Source organism: Cydia splendana, chromosome Z, assembly GCF_910591565.1.
Source record: "Cydia splendana chromosome Z, ilCydSple1.2, whole genome shotgun sequence".
NCBI lineage: Eukaryota > Metazoa > Arthropoda > Insecta > Lepidoptera > Tortricidae > Cydia > Cydia splendana.
Window position 1 is genome coordinate 15,575,925 of NC_085987.1, and position 17,776 is coordinate 15,593,700.

General features: G+C 39.4%; 1 protein-coding gene across 1 annotated transcript in view; it reads right to left on the bottom strand.

The window, feature by feature from the left end:
• The window catches only part of LOC134804571 (uncharacterized), a 54,604-nt gene extending 38,974 nt beyond the window's left edge, over positions 1 to 15,630 (bottom strand). The window contains exon 1 of the mRNA XM_063777680.1: positions 15,287 to 15,630. Within this exon, the coding sequence (XP_063633750.1) occupies positions 15,287 to 15,360 (74 nt within the window). The 5' untranslated portion in view covers positions 15,361 to 15,630. The remainder of the gene's footprint in view (positions 1 to 15,286) is intronic.
• Positions 15,631 to 17,776: the final 2,146 nt, after the last annotated feature.

A 17,776-nucleotide genomic window follows, 5' to 3' on the forward strand; every position in this document is an offset into this window, starting at 1 on the left:
TATTGTGGTTCGAGCAAACGTTTTGTTTATTCGTAGACCGTTGTCTGCGAGCACTAATGCACCAATAAATCACGTCCGTTAATTCGCGTTACTAACACGCTGACATTTATTTTAGTTGTACCTACAGCTATGGTTTTGAGTACTTTTTTCTTTCCCTGAAGGGCAAGTAGCGAAGGAGGGTCGGGCGAGGGCTTTGGGCGTGCCCTATCTTTTATGCTGGAGTATTTCTTAAGTAGCCGCAATGCAGGTACCTACTTACCTATAGAGATAGTTAATAGAAGTGGATTTCCTAACGAGGCGAGGTGATATTATTATGACAATAATATAAACGCGACAGAAGCAACAATTTATTTAAGGACTACCTACTTTAAACTATTACCTACTCGACACGAACATCCGATAAGAAGGAAAAACGGCGCGAATTGTTTAAAAATATTGCCGATTAGCAGAGGTCAGTCATTTAATCGTTCTAAATCATTAAACCATGAAACCGTTACACTTTACCCCTGACGCTAAATAAATATTTCCACCCATAAATGAAAAGTGAGATTGGAATTGGAGCAAATTTGCAAATAAACATAAATATGTATATTTATATATGTAGGTACCTACATATTATAACATAAATATGTAGGTACATATTATATACATATAGTTGTTTCAATAGATAAGTAAAGTTAAGTTGATAATCACAATAACGAAGAGGAAAATATAAAAAGCACAGGGATCATTTATAAATAGGTTGTAATTAAATAGCTTAGTTGAAACCTTGAGCGAAGGGCGGGCGGGTGGAAAATCCGGGCGTGAGTCAGCCGCCGCGACGCGCCTGCATTCTCGTCGTCTTAATCTAATCTAATCCAAATTTGTTTCAGATTAAAAATTTATTTGAGCATCAGTTGGTCATACTTGCACTTTTTTGGTTTAGATTTAGTTGAAGGGAACATGCACGAGTTCTGTATAAATACGTACACGTTTGCATTTGAAAATCGGCAGCGGCCAGCAGCCGGCGCGCGATGGCCAGACTGCGCGACGCATGGTTTAACCTCGAGTGTTGTTAAGTGTTAACAACACTCGACAACCAACCAATTCTATCCACTTACCATGCGCATTTAATCGTAATACTTACATGGATATGAATGACATGATGAGATTAATATCGATTATAAATTTGAATTAGGTAAAGTTGACGAAATATGAATTGAAACGATCTTGTTCGAGAGATCGGCTCACTTTATTTAAGCTACTAGACTAGGCCAAGTTTGGTATGGTTTTCATATAAATCGGGGATGTCGAATTCATTTATGGTATCATAATTCATATTGACATCAATCCGAAGTAAAAGCATAAAATTAGAAAAAAAAAACTTTTTTTAAATCCCTTTTAACACTTAAACTGCTGAAATTCTTATTTAAATTAAATTTTGGAATAGAGATATGTAGATTCGGGCCCAAAATTTATCCCTTCCAAGTGAAAAGGGAGGTGGAAGTTTGTTTGGGGAATTATATCTAAAAGATGTCACAATGTAATTTCGAATTGGCCTCGAAGTCAATATACAATCGTGTTTCAAAATGTTGTGGCCTACTACCATCATATTTCTGTACCTACTACAAATATACTTAATATACGAGTATGTACCTATAATACTTAGTCGGTGTGAACTTACAGAGCAGATTGAAGCGAGCGGCGATCAGTCAGTCTGTGCTGTTATTAACCGACTTCCAAATCTAAAAGGAGGAGGTTATCAATTCGGTTGTATGTTTTTTTTTTATGTTTGTTACTCCATATCTCCGTCATTACTGGACCGATTTTGAAAATTCTTTTTTTGATTGTATGTATGTATATGCATACAGATTGGTCCCGTTTTTGCCAATACCCAGTTCTGATGATGGGATCCATGAGGAATCGAGGAAACTCCTCAAATCTTAAAGGCATACATATAGTGATTTTTTAGGTTTTTATCAACAAATCAAGCATATACATTCAAAATAGTGACATTTGATGAAGTGGAACTGCTGATGATGATCAGAACGGAACTCTTCAACGACGCATAGTTCACGTTTGGCGATTTGTCCTCTTCGTTATGTTTGTTAAGCAAGTTTTTAAGCCACATTTTTGTCAAGCTCGAGTTCCGATGATGGGATCCATGGGGAATCGAGGGAACTCCTCAAATCTTAAAGGCATGCGTATAGAGATTTTTGTATTTTCGTCAGCAAATCAAGCATTTTCATTAAAAACTGTCGCATTTGATGTAGTGGAACTGCTGATGATGATCAGAACAGAACTCTTCAACGACGCATAGTTCACGTTTGACGATTTATCCTCTTCGTTATGTTTGTTAAGTAAGTTAAGTTTTTAAGCCACATTTTTGTCAAGCTCGAGTTCTGATGATGGGTCCATAAGGAATCGAGGGAACTCCTCAAATCTTAAAGGCATACATATAGTGATTTTTGTGTTTTTATCAACAAATCAAGCATATACATTCAAAAAAGTTACATTTGAGGAAGTGAAACTGCTGATGATGACCAGAACGGAACTCTTTAACGACGCATAGCTCGCGTTTGGCGATTTTTCCTGTTCGTTATGTTTGTTAAGCAAGTTAGGTTTTTAAGCCACATTTCTTCTTCTTCTTTTCTTCTTCTTTTTTTTAGGGGCTATATAAGGCTCCAAAGCCTATGTATCACTGCGACCATTCCTGATCTATTGTGATCGCCACCTACTACAACTCTCGATCCAAACCTGCAACTTCAAACAGCTGCAGGATCCTTTTGGTCTCGAGAGACTTTACCTCCTCCGGGCGCAAAATGTGTCCGCCCAGGATTAGGTCACGAGTATATACTCATTAGGCAAGGGCACTCTGTGAGGATGTGCAAGGGCGTCTCCTCTGCCTCCATACAGAGTCTGCACCGCCCTATGTCACGTTTCCCCATAGTGTGCATGTGCTTATTTAGGCCGCAATGCCCAGTAAGCACCCTTACCAAGTTGCGCAGTTGGTTCCTAGACAGCGCTAAGGCGTTCGACGACGCCTTTTTGCTGAAGGCCTTGATAAGCGTTTGCCACAATTATGTCAAGCTCAAGTTCTGAACATGGGATCCTGGGATCCACGAGGAATCGAGGGAACTCCTCAAATCTTAAAGGCATACGTATAGATTTTTTTGTATTATCATCATAAAATCAAGCATTTACATTAAAAATTGTCGTATTATGAAGTGGAACTGCTGATAATGATCAGAACAGATCTCTTCAACGACGCATAGTACACGTTTGGTGATTTCGAATTTCAATTTTGATTTGAACTGGGACCCGGACTCGGACCCAGACCCGGACTCATACCCGGATCCGGTTCGGACCCGGACCCGGACCTGGACTCGGACCCGGACTCGGACCCGGACTCGTACTCAGACCCGGACCTTGACCCGGAAAACCTACTGTTTAGTTTTTAATACCATTCATCACCTCATTTCATTCTCACCTTTTTTGTTGTCGTTTGGTGAAAAAAAAAGTTAAAAAACAACAGAAGAAGAATGGCTGTCAATGTTTTGGGATTCGGCCGAATATTGTCCCGTGAAAACGGAATTGTTATTTAACATAGAATTAGAAGGATATTGCGGAGGACCTACACCACGGTACTGGGGGTGAGTGTAGGGACCATATTTATTTATTTTATATTTTTGTTTTACCACTCTTCACAAGAAACGGGTGTGATTTATCCGAGGGGCTGACGCTCTTGAACCAGCGCAATCGAATAGGCCCAGTTCTAGCCACGGCGGCGGAAGGTCTATTTAACATCTACCATAAAATGTAGGTATACAGTATGATGATGCCAATCTTACTAGCCCCTCCCGCTCAAATCCCCGTACACCGCACCGTTAAGTGGGTTAGGTTAGGTTTGAACCGCGATCCTCACAGAACCGAACAAAAGTGGGTTAGGTTAGATTAGAACTGCGAGCCTTACAGAAACGAAATGCTAACTAGAAAATTAGGTTGGAACTGCGATCCTCACAGAACCGAACTGCTATTAGAGAAGTGGGTTAAGTTAGGCTAGAACTACGACCCTTACAGAAACGGAATGCTACTAGAAAAGTGGGTGGTTTTACCTCCTTTTCTACATAGTGTACCATCTACCATAATCTTTCACCGGGACCGTGTCCCATAGAAGTCGGTGTTTTTTTCTTAAAAAATATTTTAATACGAGTACTTATTAATATTGATATTGCTTATTGGAGCGCTGGTGGCCTAGCGGTAAGAGCGTGCGACTTTCAATCCGGAGGTCGCGGGTTCAAACCCCGGCTCGTACCAATGAGTTTTTCGGAACTTATGTACGAAATATTATTTGATATTTGCCAGTCGCTTTTCGGTGAAGGAAAACATCGTGAGGAAACCGGACTAATCCCAATAATGCCTAGTTTCCCCTCTGGGTTGGAAGGTCAGATGGCAGTCGATTCCGTAAAAACTAGTGCCTACGTCAAATCATGGGATTAGTTGTCAAGCGGACCCCAGGCTCTCATGAGCCGTGGCAAAATGCCGGGATAACGCGAGGAAGAAGAAGACTTATTAATATTGATCTCACCATATTTTAGAAAATATATATTTATTTTATACGGATTTAGTATAGGTCTATTATGTAAAATTAAGTCTGTCTGAAGATTTGATGGCCATTAAAAGGAGCCATCGATACGGATGAGCAAGTCATCAGCGGCTACAATAAAAAATAAACAGACGTCAGTTCGCGGTGAGGATGTGGGTAATTTATTGAATTTGTCAGGACAAAGTGAATGCAGCCGTAGTGTAAATAAAGAGCCCGCGGTGCGGATAAATTCGTGTCAGATCAAATGAATCGTGCGCCGCTTGTTGCGCTTATTGTGCAAGATGCTCTTTCCCCGAATAAAACATTAAACGCGACCAACTTGTATATGACATATACATTATACGTCTACACTACACCTACGCTACTGCCCTTACCCCACAGAAGAGATATGTAGTTAAGATGGTTCATACCAGAACCGTACCGGTTGCTAGATTTGAATAAAAAAAATTCACCACACCAGCTGGTAAAGCCTTGATATTTCAAAAACTGATGAGAATGTTGCATTTTAGCGGATGGTGCTGGGCCTAAAATACGGCGTTGCGTGAACAAGAGATTTCCTTTGGCAGGAATGGTCCTTAGGACCCAAGGATGGATTTAAGAAGTGGAGCCACCGAGATTTTTGATGTAAAATTTTAGGGGGGGGGGGGGCTCTCAACTTGATCTTGATATCTATATCATTTAAGCTACTAGGCCAAGTTTGGTATCGTTTCCGTATAAATCGGGGATGCCGAATTCATTTCTGATATCATAATGACACCATTCCGAAGTAAAAACACATAAAATATGAAAAAAATACTATTTTTTTAATTCCTCTTCACGCTTAAACCGCTAAACCAATTTAGTTAAAATTTGGTACAGAGATAGTTTGAGTTCCAGTGAATAACATAGCCTACTTTAAATCTCAAAAATCATCCTTTAAGGGTGTGAAAAGAAAGGTGGAAATTTGTATGGGGATTTAATAACCGCTGAACCGATTTAGATAAAATTTGGTATAGAGATATTTTGAGTCCCGGGGAAGAACATAGGATATTTTTTATTCAAAAAAAATCTCAATCTCTTAATAGTGAAAAGGAAGGTGTAAGATTGTATGGGGAATCAATAATGGCTGAACCGATTTAGATGAAATCTATGTCTACATCTTTGATTTACTTGAAAATGATACTAAACTTGACATAGAACCTAAACTTAAACAATTATTAACATCAGATGTCGCCGACGCTTAAAATCCCCCCACCCCCCACCTGCATCAAAAATCTGGGTGGCTCCACTTCTTAAATCCATCCTCGGGTCCTAAGGACCAATCCTGCCAAAGGAAATCTCTTGTTCATGCAACGCCGTGGTTGACCTTTTTATGCTCTGAGCACACTCAACTATTTTATCCACATGTGAGGCAAAGTAATCAAATACAAATTTTGAGTTGTTTCCTTGTTGGCTGGTAGAATTGACTTATAAATAATTTTATTTTTATTTTATTTTATTATATTCATTTTAGGGATAACAAACAGCTATACAATACAATGTTACATTTAGTAGTAGAATTAAAATTAACTTAATGCATAACCAACGACATTATCCACGGATTACAACAAAATTATGCAATGGTTGGCACAAAAAAGGGAACAGTTAATTATTTGATGTAGATTGTAGGTACTTATTTAAACAGGGAAAAATTATATGCTAAGTTACGTCATGCCTTATAAATATAACAAATAGGTAATGAAAATGTTTGCTTAGATCAGATGCAGATAATGATTTTGAATGATAAATATTTAATAACATTCATTTTAAATTAATTTGCTTTGATTTTGTTTCATATTTTACAATTAATATTTTCCTTGTGTTGGTGTGGTGGAAAATTTTGTATCATTCGGTGGCAAAATTGTGCCTAATACCCTAGCAACGCTCAAGATTCAATTTTCAATTTTGGAATCTTTCGCTTGCTCGGGTATCAATATTAGCACGAGAGGTTAAACAACAACTTTGCCCACTTGTAAAATAAATAATTCGCTAATAATTCGTTGATTTCTAGTAACTAAGGGTTAATAAACTTGTCTTGTATATTGACCAATCAGTGTGTAGTATACATTTGTCGCTAATAAGTCAGTCTTACCTGATAGAGTCTGTCCGGAAAGAGAAGAGTCGTAGAATATAAATATGTACATATTGGGCCCCATACATTCCACGACTCTTCTCTTTCCGCGCAGACTCTACAGAAGAGAGAGGATAGAAAACAATTTTGGAATGTCTGTATGTGTCTGTACAGATTAGTACACATATATAGGTATGGTGATTCTGGTGAACTATTAAGTATCACGAGAGATCCGTGATTTATTTATTATATTGAATAGGTGATTTATTGTTACAAACTTATTACAAACATATTAAAAATTATAAATTGGACAGTTGTCAAATGAATGAAGATTTTAAGAAAGAAATAAGATGAGGTGGGGTAAGACAAACATAGTTTATTTTGCTCGGGGCAAGACAAACAGTATGAGGATTCCATACAAGTGTTTGTCATGCCCCGGTGATAGTCTTATCCCACCTTACCTGATTAAAGTAAAAATAGAAAAGTCTAAAGATACCCAACCTATGTAATAATATTTAACCATATGGGTACCTAATATACCTACTTTCTCGTAAGCATAGATGGTCTAACAGTTATTTCTAGAGTAGGTAGAGACATATTTATATTATAAAAATAATTAGAGAAGCATTATAATAAAAAATATAATAAAACATAATCTTTAATATAATATTGTTACCAATAGTAACACAAGTTTTTTACTTACTATGAAATGTCATACCTACCACCGCACTTAAACGTCAGAGAAATCTGTGCCCAAACAACGCCATAAAATAAATCCAGTAAAGTGGCTCGTATTTCACCTTCGCTCGCAGGCATACCGCGAGCACGTAACCCGGATGAAAGAATTCAATAAAAATCACAATCGTAAAACTAAGACGGCATCCATATAAAAATACCTAAGAAAGCATTAAGAGCAGTCCCCTAATAATAGGTCCCGCCAGATGCACGGGACGGTCGCTGGAAAAGTCACGATGGGAACTCGAGCGAGGGAAATCATTTTTTTCGGTCTACCACACACGGCCCTTGCTAACTCGGCGAAACTGAGCCCGCCCGTCTCACGGGAATCACTTACACAAAGGATATTATATTTTATGCTTACTTCGCCAAAAATATTACCTACGCCGGTCCGGCATTTATGGAATCTATACCTAGCACTAAGCCTAAACGAATACGGTTGTACAGTCAGACCATCAGATATATCAGACCGGCCGAGGCATGATTAGATATTTGTGAGCACCTTGGCTGCTCCGATACATCTAATGCTGATGGCGACTGCACCCGACGTTTGATAAAAAGCACATTTACGCGTCTAAGTGAGTAGGTACCCTACAATCTACTAAGCTAATCAATAAATTGTATGGACACATATCAGTCATATCACACCAGTTAGGTAAGTACAAAATATAATTAAAAAAGTGAAATGACCGTTTTTGTTAGCGTTAAGTTAACAAGTACCTTTCCCTCCAAACAGGTAAAAAAATGGCTGATAAAAAATAAATGTGGGCAGTAGGTGAACCGAAATACTCCTATATAAGGTATATGTATAGGTATACATATTACCGAACACAATATAAAAACTAAAAATGAAAAGTAAGATAACTAAGTGCTCGATTTATGTGTTTTATGTACAGTGAGCTGCGAAATTGCATGGAAAAATTATGAATGAATTCATTGATAAATTCGTCATGCACTTTTACGGCTGAAGGTACCTATATACTGAAAACATACTGAAAAGAGTGGAAATCTATAGGTACCTGTAAATCGTTTGTGTTGTTTAGAGCAGTAGGTACCTAATGCCATTGACTGCATATAGTAGCGGCATAGACAGTATAGACACGCTACACTGAACACGTATTATAGTAGAGTAGGTGGTGGAGAAAACTAACGACTCTAAGTTTTGGTACCTGGTTTGGGAACTCATCAAATTAGGTTTATACGATTAAATAACGAGCTACTAGTTTAGACAATAAACGCATGATTTTTATTACAATTTAGTCACTTTCATTACATTAGGTACATTTGTTCTAATCTGAAATAGATCCGCTCGGGGAGCATTATTGATGAATTCCTGGAGTGGGACGGGCTCACATTTCCCGCCGCGTTTCAGGGTGTAATCTCGGGCGAATGATTGCGGGTTGCAACGGAACAACGCCGCTCATTAGTGCAATGTACAATTAGGACGAGCGAGCGGACACGCGGGCGCCCGCCGCGCCGTCGGGGCTCGTGTTACGGCTTATAGACTCACCTCTCTCGTCCGGTAACGACAATTGAGCTTGCGAAATGCGAGAATTACATTGTTACACATACCATTTTGCGGGAACCGAGCGTAAACACAATTGTAACGTGGCACTCTGGGAGTCACCTGCCACTGTAATGTGATTAAAACTGCAGCTTATGTAGGATGAAACTTAAAAATGCTTTGTTTTTTAGCGCTTTTGCAATCAAATTTTGCCTATAAGTAGTAAGTAATAACAACCAACCAACAAACAAATGCGGCGTGCCACAGGGCAGCATAGTATTCTAACGATTTACCTAGAGCCACACATAATGATACGATACTCATTGCAGACGACACAACTATCATAATTAAAGAGATGAATGTACCTAAAAATATGTTACAAAACGGTTAGATGATAATAATCTCAATGTAAACATAAAAAAACACAAATAATCCTATTTCAAACTTACAACAGTAAATCCTTTGAGGTAACTTTCGGCTTTCATCATGGACTTCATAGGCAGTCACTAGTACCCACGAGGCCAGGCAGGGTCGTCAAAAATATTACCGGCTGTATTTTAAATATTTGAAAGGTAATTCAAAATTAAACGCACTATTGTTCTGTGTTATTTTTCAGTAAGAGACTTGAAACCTTGTAAGTAGACAATTTACCAGAGTGCGAAAACTGGTATCGGTCATATACCTCATCATCATCATCATCATCATCTCAGCCATAAGACGTCCACTGCTGAACATAGGCCTCCCCCTTGGACCTCCATACGTGCCGGTTGGAAGCGACCCGCATCCAGCGCCTTCCGGCGACCTTAACAAATTCGTCTGTCCATCTTGTGGGTGGACGTCCTACGCTGCGCTTGCTAGTCCGTGGTCTCCACTCGAGCACTTTTCCACCCCATCGGCCATCTTCTCTGCGTGCAATGTGGCCTGCCCATTGCCACTTCAGCTTGCTAATCCGGTGGGCTATGTCGGTGACTTTAGTTCGTCTACGGATCTCCTCATTTCTGATTCGATCACGTGGAGAAACTCCGAGCATAGCCCTCTCTATAGCTCGTTGAGCGACTTTGAGTTTTGAGATGAGGCCGATAGTGAAAGACCACGTTTCGGAGCCGTAAGTCATCACTGGTAACACACATTGATTAAAGACTTTCGTCTTGAGGCACTGAGGTATGTCGGACGAAAAGACATTACGTAGTTTCCCGAACGCTGCCCAACCGAGTTGGATTCGGCGGTTGACCTCTTTCTCGAAGTTGGACCTACCTAATTGGACTACTTGTCCTAGGTAGATGTACGAGTCAACAACTTCGAGTACCGAGTTCCCAACAGAGACTGGGATGGGCACAACATTGGCATTTGACATAACTCAGTAGTGTACGGACAAGTGGTGGCATTTTGAACAGAGCGGGAAATGGAGTCGTTATTATCTACTAACTTTTTATGATTGAATGAATAAATTCAAATTTTATATGATATTTACTTTACTTATAAAATCTATTTCTCTTGCTCTCTCACATTCAATCAATATACTTTTTAACCATATACAACAACCTTAATTAATTACTGGCCAAAAACTTTATAAGCTGTAGATACGACAAAATAATTTGATGTTGTCGAGTTAGACAACTGTTTGCTATATTTGTTGTTGTAATACGCTAGGCTAATAATTGAAAACAGCACGACAGCAGAAATGTGAATGAAACAATATGAATGACCCACCAGAATCGTCAATTTTGAAGTGGATTGAACCATACGATAATCTTGTATATAACGATAACAATAGCGTGTACTGTATATCATGTGAAATAATTGTTTTAGCACAATTAGGTAAACATCGCAGCAGATACTTGAATAAATAAATAAATACACTTTGGCACTACTTGAATAAGAATTAAAAAGTGTAATAAATATGTTTTCGAAAAATCATTTAATTGTTCATTTTTCTTGTAACTCCTTGTTGTTTTATAGCCTCCTTTGTCATGTATATATTTATTTGTTATTTATATAATGTTTATATAGTAATAAATGTAGTATATTTTTATTTCTTATATTTGTAGTATATGTATTTTATTTTTATTATTTGTTTTATTTTCGCACCACCCGTTAACCTGAATTTGTTTCGCCTTCTCACTATCTGAAGGTTGTCTGGAAGAGATCGCTGTTTAGCGATAAGTCCGCCTGTTGTTACCTACATATTTGTACCTGTTCATACTTTTGTACCATTTCCTTTGTAGTGTGCAATAAAGCATTTTATTATTATTATCTTTATTCAATTAGGGTCTTAGGTTAGGATTTTACAATGTGAGTATAAAAGTAAAATATAAAAACACTTACAAAACATAACAAAAATATATAAACACATTATAAAAAACCTAACCTAGGGTGCCGCCGGCAGCGGGGCTTGGCCCAAGCTGCCGGTGGTCAGGGCCGCAGAGTGAGGAACCGACGTACTATACGCGCCGTGTCCAAAATTACCGCCTTCTGCATCTGACCCTTGATCCAACCACCCAGCGAGAGTCTCTCTAGGTGTTGGTCGAGACTCTTCGCTATGAGACCGTTCGCTGACACAACTATCGGAACAATGATCGTCGAGTCAACATCCCACATGGCGGTAATCTCGTGAGCTAAGTCTAGGTACTTGCTGGACTTGTCCTTCTCGGCCTTCACGAGATTCTCATCATGGGGGATGGTGACGTCGGCGAGCACGGCCCGGCGCTGCGATCGGTCTATCAGCACGATGTCAGGCTTATTGGCGACAATAGTCCTGTCAGTGATGATAGATCGATCCCAATAGAGCGTGGCACGACCATTCTCGAGAACAGGCGCAGGTAAGTACTTGTAGTACGGTACTTCGCGGTCCACAAGGCCGTATAGAAGAGCAAGTTGTTGGTGAATAATCCTGGCTACGAGATTATGTCTGTGCAAGTACTCACCGTTAGCAAGATGAGAACAACCGGAAATTATATGCCTGAGTGACTCTCCGGGACGGCGGCATGCCCGACAGATGTCGACCGTACCGTCCTTCAGGATATATTTCCGATAGTTGTTCGTCATCATCACTTCGTCCGCAATTGCACAGGCAAAACCCTCGGTTTCTCCGAAGAGGTCCCCGAATCGTAACCAATTCACCGACGCGAGCAGGTCCACATCGGGTCCCGTGAGGGCCTTGTAGAACCGCCCGTGTAGCACCTTACTCTCCCATGCCGCCTTGCGATCCGCAGTACTTAGTACCACCTTATTATTATTATTATTATCTCCGTTACAAACTCTCGGGTTTTTAAGCCCGGTCATTTATAAGGCGTGCGTGGGGATATAGATCCAACACGTAGAGGCCGTTTGGAGAGCTTTGATGTCATGTAGAACGCCTGCTGGAACCCATTCACGGGTACATAAATAGATACCCGTAAACCGGTTTCAGCAGGCATTGGGAGCTATTATAGAAAAACCGGGCAAGTGCGAGTCGGACTCGCGCACGAAGGGTTCCGTACCATAATGCAAAAAAAAAACGAAAAAAAAGCAAAAAAAAACGGTCACCCATCCAAGTACTGACCACTCCCGACGTTGCTTAACTTTGGTCAAAAATCACGTTTGTTGTATGGGAGCCCCATTTAAATCTTTATTTTATTCTGTTTTTAGTATTTGTTGTTATAGCGGCAACAGAAATACATCATCTGTGAAAATTTCAACTGTCTAGCTATCACGGTTCGTGAGATACAGCCTGGTGACAGACGGACGGACGGACGGACGGACGGACGGACAGCGAAGTCTTAGTAATAGGGTCCCGTTTTACCCTTTGGGTACGGAACCCTAAAAATGGAAAGAGTCCTGGTCTATGGTTTAAATTTGGGTGGAAAATAAATCTGGGCTATTGCTAAGAGTTCCGGACACCTGCCATAACATTGTGTTATACAGTGTTATCGAGGCAGGCGGTGACTCGCCACTCGTTAGATGGGCACCTGATGCGCCATCGTGAAGACGGCCAGGCGCAACACCGGCATGAGCGGCTCAGGGGTGTAGAGAGGTGGTGCTGCGCTTTCTCCGAAGTTACTCGCGGCGTTATGCCCTTTAACACTTCCACCCCTGGAGCATATGGCTCTAGCGACTCCTCCTTATTATTATTATTATTTGTATCTCCTTGGATATCACGGGCCTATAATCCCGTCTTTTTGATAGGCTTGCGTGGGGACACAGATCCAACACGTAGAGGCCCCTTGGAGAGCTTTTATGTCATGTAGAACGCCTGCTGGAACCCGTTCACAGGTGCTACAATAGACACCCATGAACCGGTCTCAGCAGGCATTGGGACTATTGTAGATATTATTATTATCGTTATTCATCAATCATAAAATGCACCTAGGCGACTCCATTTCCCGCTCTGTTCAAAATGCCACCACTTGTCCGTACACTAGACATAAGTTTCGTCTTGTCCATGTTCATTTTCAAGCCCACCCGTTGTGAAACTCGTTTGAGGTTATCGAGCATCATGCTGAGTTCCTCCATCGACTTTGCCATGACTACGATATCGTCGGCAAACCGAAGGTGAGTGATGTATTCGCCGTTGATGTTGATGCCAAGTCCTTCCCATTCCAGGAGCTTGAAGGCGTCTTCCATTACGGCAGTAAAATTAAAATTTAAGTAAGATTAAATTAAAATAATACAAGTCACTCACTTTGACCGACGCAGACTGATGTGTCTGCGCCGGTCAGCCAACAACGCGTGTGGCTCTAGATGAAGCTCCTCGTTTTGGAGTGAAACATTTCGAGCAATTTTCGACTAAAAAACGTGACCCGTAAAGGGTCTATTCTTCAATGTGCATACTTATTTATAACTCATTATTGCATTATCAGACCATTCCAGTCTCAGGACATTGAGATATAAGTAAGCTTACAACTTAGGGTAGGTACAGAGTGCTCACTCCATATTTTCGTTTTACTTTAATTTCACCTGGGCTGTGTGAAAAGGTCACGGGACCCAGGTATACATTTATTTTTAAACATCCATCTCCTAATACCTACCTACTCGCCGGAGATTATTACCAGATGCTAAAAGGCATCTGAGACCGGTCATCAATAATCACCAAAGGATGCTACAACACGGCTACAATTGGCGCCCGGCTACTCGTCCCAGCAGATCGTTTCGAACGTAGTACAAAATAATAGTATAATATTAGCCTAAATATGAAATAAATAACAAAACCTAGACTGTAGACTACAATTACCGCTTAGAATATTGTGTAAGTATAGGTTTGTTATTATAATTACATATCACAACAGGGAGTTGAATACGAAAACAGGTGCAACCGGAAAACAATCGTTATAAAAAATAGTCGCAAAGGCGATTTAAAATCCCGAGAATTTTCGCTTGGCAGGCAGCATATGGAGTGTGATTTACTGTCGCCCTCAGATATACCGGAGCGGCAGAGGTGTTCAAAAATATCTGAACACGCACTCTAACGCCTTGACAATAAAGGCGAGTTGAGATATCTGTGAACACCTTGGCCGCTCCGATATATCTGATGGCGAGTGTACAGTAAGCTGCAGAGATAGATAACTGACCTCCCCTTGCAGACTAATTTCTATGGGGGTCAGTCTGCAGCTTACTGTACATAAACAAATAGACAGATCAAGCAAAATAAAAAATCGGTACAATAGTGTAGGGAAATAAAACAATTCCTACATGACTTTGTAAAAATATACTTAAGTATCTGAGGAGACGAGCATTAATCGATTTAACTAAACCCGAAAACAGTATTCAAATGTACTAAGTACGTCTTACATGTTTAGGTCGTGTCGTGAGCTACGTGAGCTACCTGTACCTATTAGTTTACTTAAATAATTTATTTAAATGTAACGATTTCTAATCATACGTTATGCTAGTTATAATATAAGTACCTACATAAAAAAACCAGTCAGCAAAATACTTTGGTAAAGCTGGCAAAAAAATAAATCAAGGGAAATCAAAAACTACGGTCAATAAATACGAATAATTAAGTACTTTAGAATAGTTGGTACTTACCTAGTGTCGCTTATTTTATTAAACGTTGACACTATTAAGAATAATGTCCACCAAGTTTCTAACAGTAAGAACACTGACACTAACAATAATTGGTAAGTAATTAACTGTCAGGCTGTCTCTTCGTCTAAGCAGTTTTATAGGTGAGCGTGGCTGTTATTAATTATTATTCTAGGTAAATAGGTATATTGATTCACTTCTTAACCGTTTTTTTGCATTTATATTTAATTCATAAGTGAATACAAAATAACTTGATAAGTATGTAGTTATAATTATAAATTAAGTTATATATTTCAACTACCTATATACTACCCACCTACCTATGTAATAGCTTAGTATATAATATTAGCGATTTAGCGTTAGTACTTACAGCCATCGAATCGCCTCCGTCGACTTCGGTAAAAACATAAACAAAAGAATCAAAAACACATTAAAACAACGCATTACAAAACAAAATAGCGCACTTATGCCATGAAACGCGAAGACGTATTACACGTATATTAAAATATTTGGCGGGAATACGTCGTAAAGTAGCGATAGGACCGAGGCGACAGCAGTCGTGGCCGAGTGTGCCCTAGCTGCGTCCGCGACAGAATGCACTGGGTCGCGAGACCGCGGGAGCACGGGAGCGCAGCCGTCCGGCGGTCAGCCGCGCGCCGCCGCGCCGCCCGCTGTCGCCCGCGACTCGCGCCGCGCGGCCACTGGTCGCCGGATCACCCGTTGTCGCGCTCTACGCCGTGCCGCTTGTTCGCCGGCGAACGGCGACACGACTCTCACAGACTAATGCACCTATACGATACTCTAATAATCGAATCACATGTTGCATCGTAGGTATGCGCATTGAAGTGATTTATTATTTATAACTGATTACCGATTGCAGTTGCATTGCTTGACTTACAAATGCGAAACGGCGGACGGCATTCTCAGCAGTAGAATGATGTCAGTTTTGGATAATTATGATAACAGAAATTTGCCATATTTAACATATAATCGAGCAGTAGGTATCTATGTGATATACAGTATACAGACATCGTAAATTTTACATAGCATTTTCGGCGGTATAAACAATTTCAACCCTAATGATTAATTAGCGTTAATTACGTTAATATTAACCTTAATTTACCGTTTCAATTGGAATTATGTATACCAATTCCGTTAACACCACTCCGCGCTGCACCAAAAATGCTATAAAATTTACGATGTCTGGACTGATATAAATTCAAAGCCCGGACGACGGGAGCAAAAACGCACTTTTCACTAGTGCTTAATTAAAAATCGACTATTCTATCGTCATCCATACGAACAATTTTTGAATCAGAAATTTATTGATTAAACTTATTATCTTACATGTCAGGTTGTTACACAATATTACATCTAAACTTATTATACAGGGTGGCCCATTTAGATCGGTCAGTATGGGAAAATCTGAAACTATAAGACTTACGACGATCTCTTCTTAGGAACCATGTCATCGATTTTAGTAACAAGAGAAACTTCATTTTTTTTTAAATATATGTAGTAGCTGTAATACCTAAATAACCTGACATGTAAGATAATAAGTTTGATCAATAAATTTCTGATTCAAATATTGATCGTAAGGATGTCGATAGAATAGTCGATATTTAATTAAGCACTAGTGAAAAGTGCATTTTTGCTCCCGTCGTCCGGGCTTGATATTACACAAATAAGATTGTCTACATAAGTTAAATAAAAAATATTTTGACTATAAGACTGTTTTATAAAATGGTTATAGTTTAGGTACAACCTGCATGGGCAAGTCGTCCGGACTCTCCTTTACCTAAATATAAAAAAATACCGTAAAATGTACCTACTATGCTCCAAATTAAGGAAATTTATTAATATTCCCTCAATATTTGTTAATTAATTTTTTTCACCACACCAGCTGGTAAAAGGAAAATGGGGAATAGGTTTGTATGGAAAACCGGTTACGAAGCGGTCGCCCCTTTCGTCTTATATCGAATCTGAATATTTAATAATAAATAGTTTTATAGTAGTTAATTTGTTTTATAAGGGGGCAAAGTTGTTGTTTAACCACTCGTGCTAATATTGATACCGAGCAAGCGAAAGATTCCATTTCGAAAAGTGGAATCTAGTGCGCTGCGAGGGTTTCAAGGTACAAGGTATTAAACAAATTTTGCCACCGAGTGAAACACAACATTTTTCAGCACACCAACGTGAGGAAACCTACTGTAAAATAAATTTTTGGCAAAAATTTCGTTTTTGGTACAAGCTTTTATCGGTGACTGTACTTTTCTTACGACAGACAACTAATACGCATTGAGACAATTCTAAAAACCCCTAACACAATTAGGTTGCGTTGTTTCATCACAGAGTTCCTATGGCCACCTCCTGTCTCCATCATCAGATCAGTTCGACAGTACCATATTATTGTATTGTCATCAGAACTATATACCTACAGCTGCCAATTTTCATAACGCTACGATCCTTGGAAGATGGTTAAATTAGTTACCTTAGATTCCATTACATAGTTAGTTACATACAGGTCGACCTAATAAAAGCTTGTTAATATCAAATAAAATCAAACCAAGTCAAATCCAAATGAAACGTTATTAAATTATTTATCATTCAAATTCATCCTTTAAAAGTCAATTCATTCTACCAGGCAACACAAGGAAACAACTCAAAATTTTAATAGTCGAAAATCAGTCGAACACGGCGGATTGCTAATTTTTAAAATACGAGCGATAGAAATTTGGAATCGAGTAGTATTGACCACTCGTTTACAATTCTATTAGTAGAATTTAAATGCCTAGTAGTGGAGATATTATTGAACGACATACACGAAATCGAGCGGTCGAAATTAAAAAAATCGGCCACC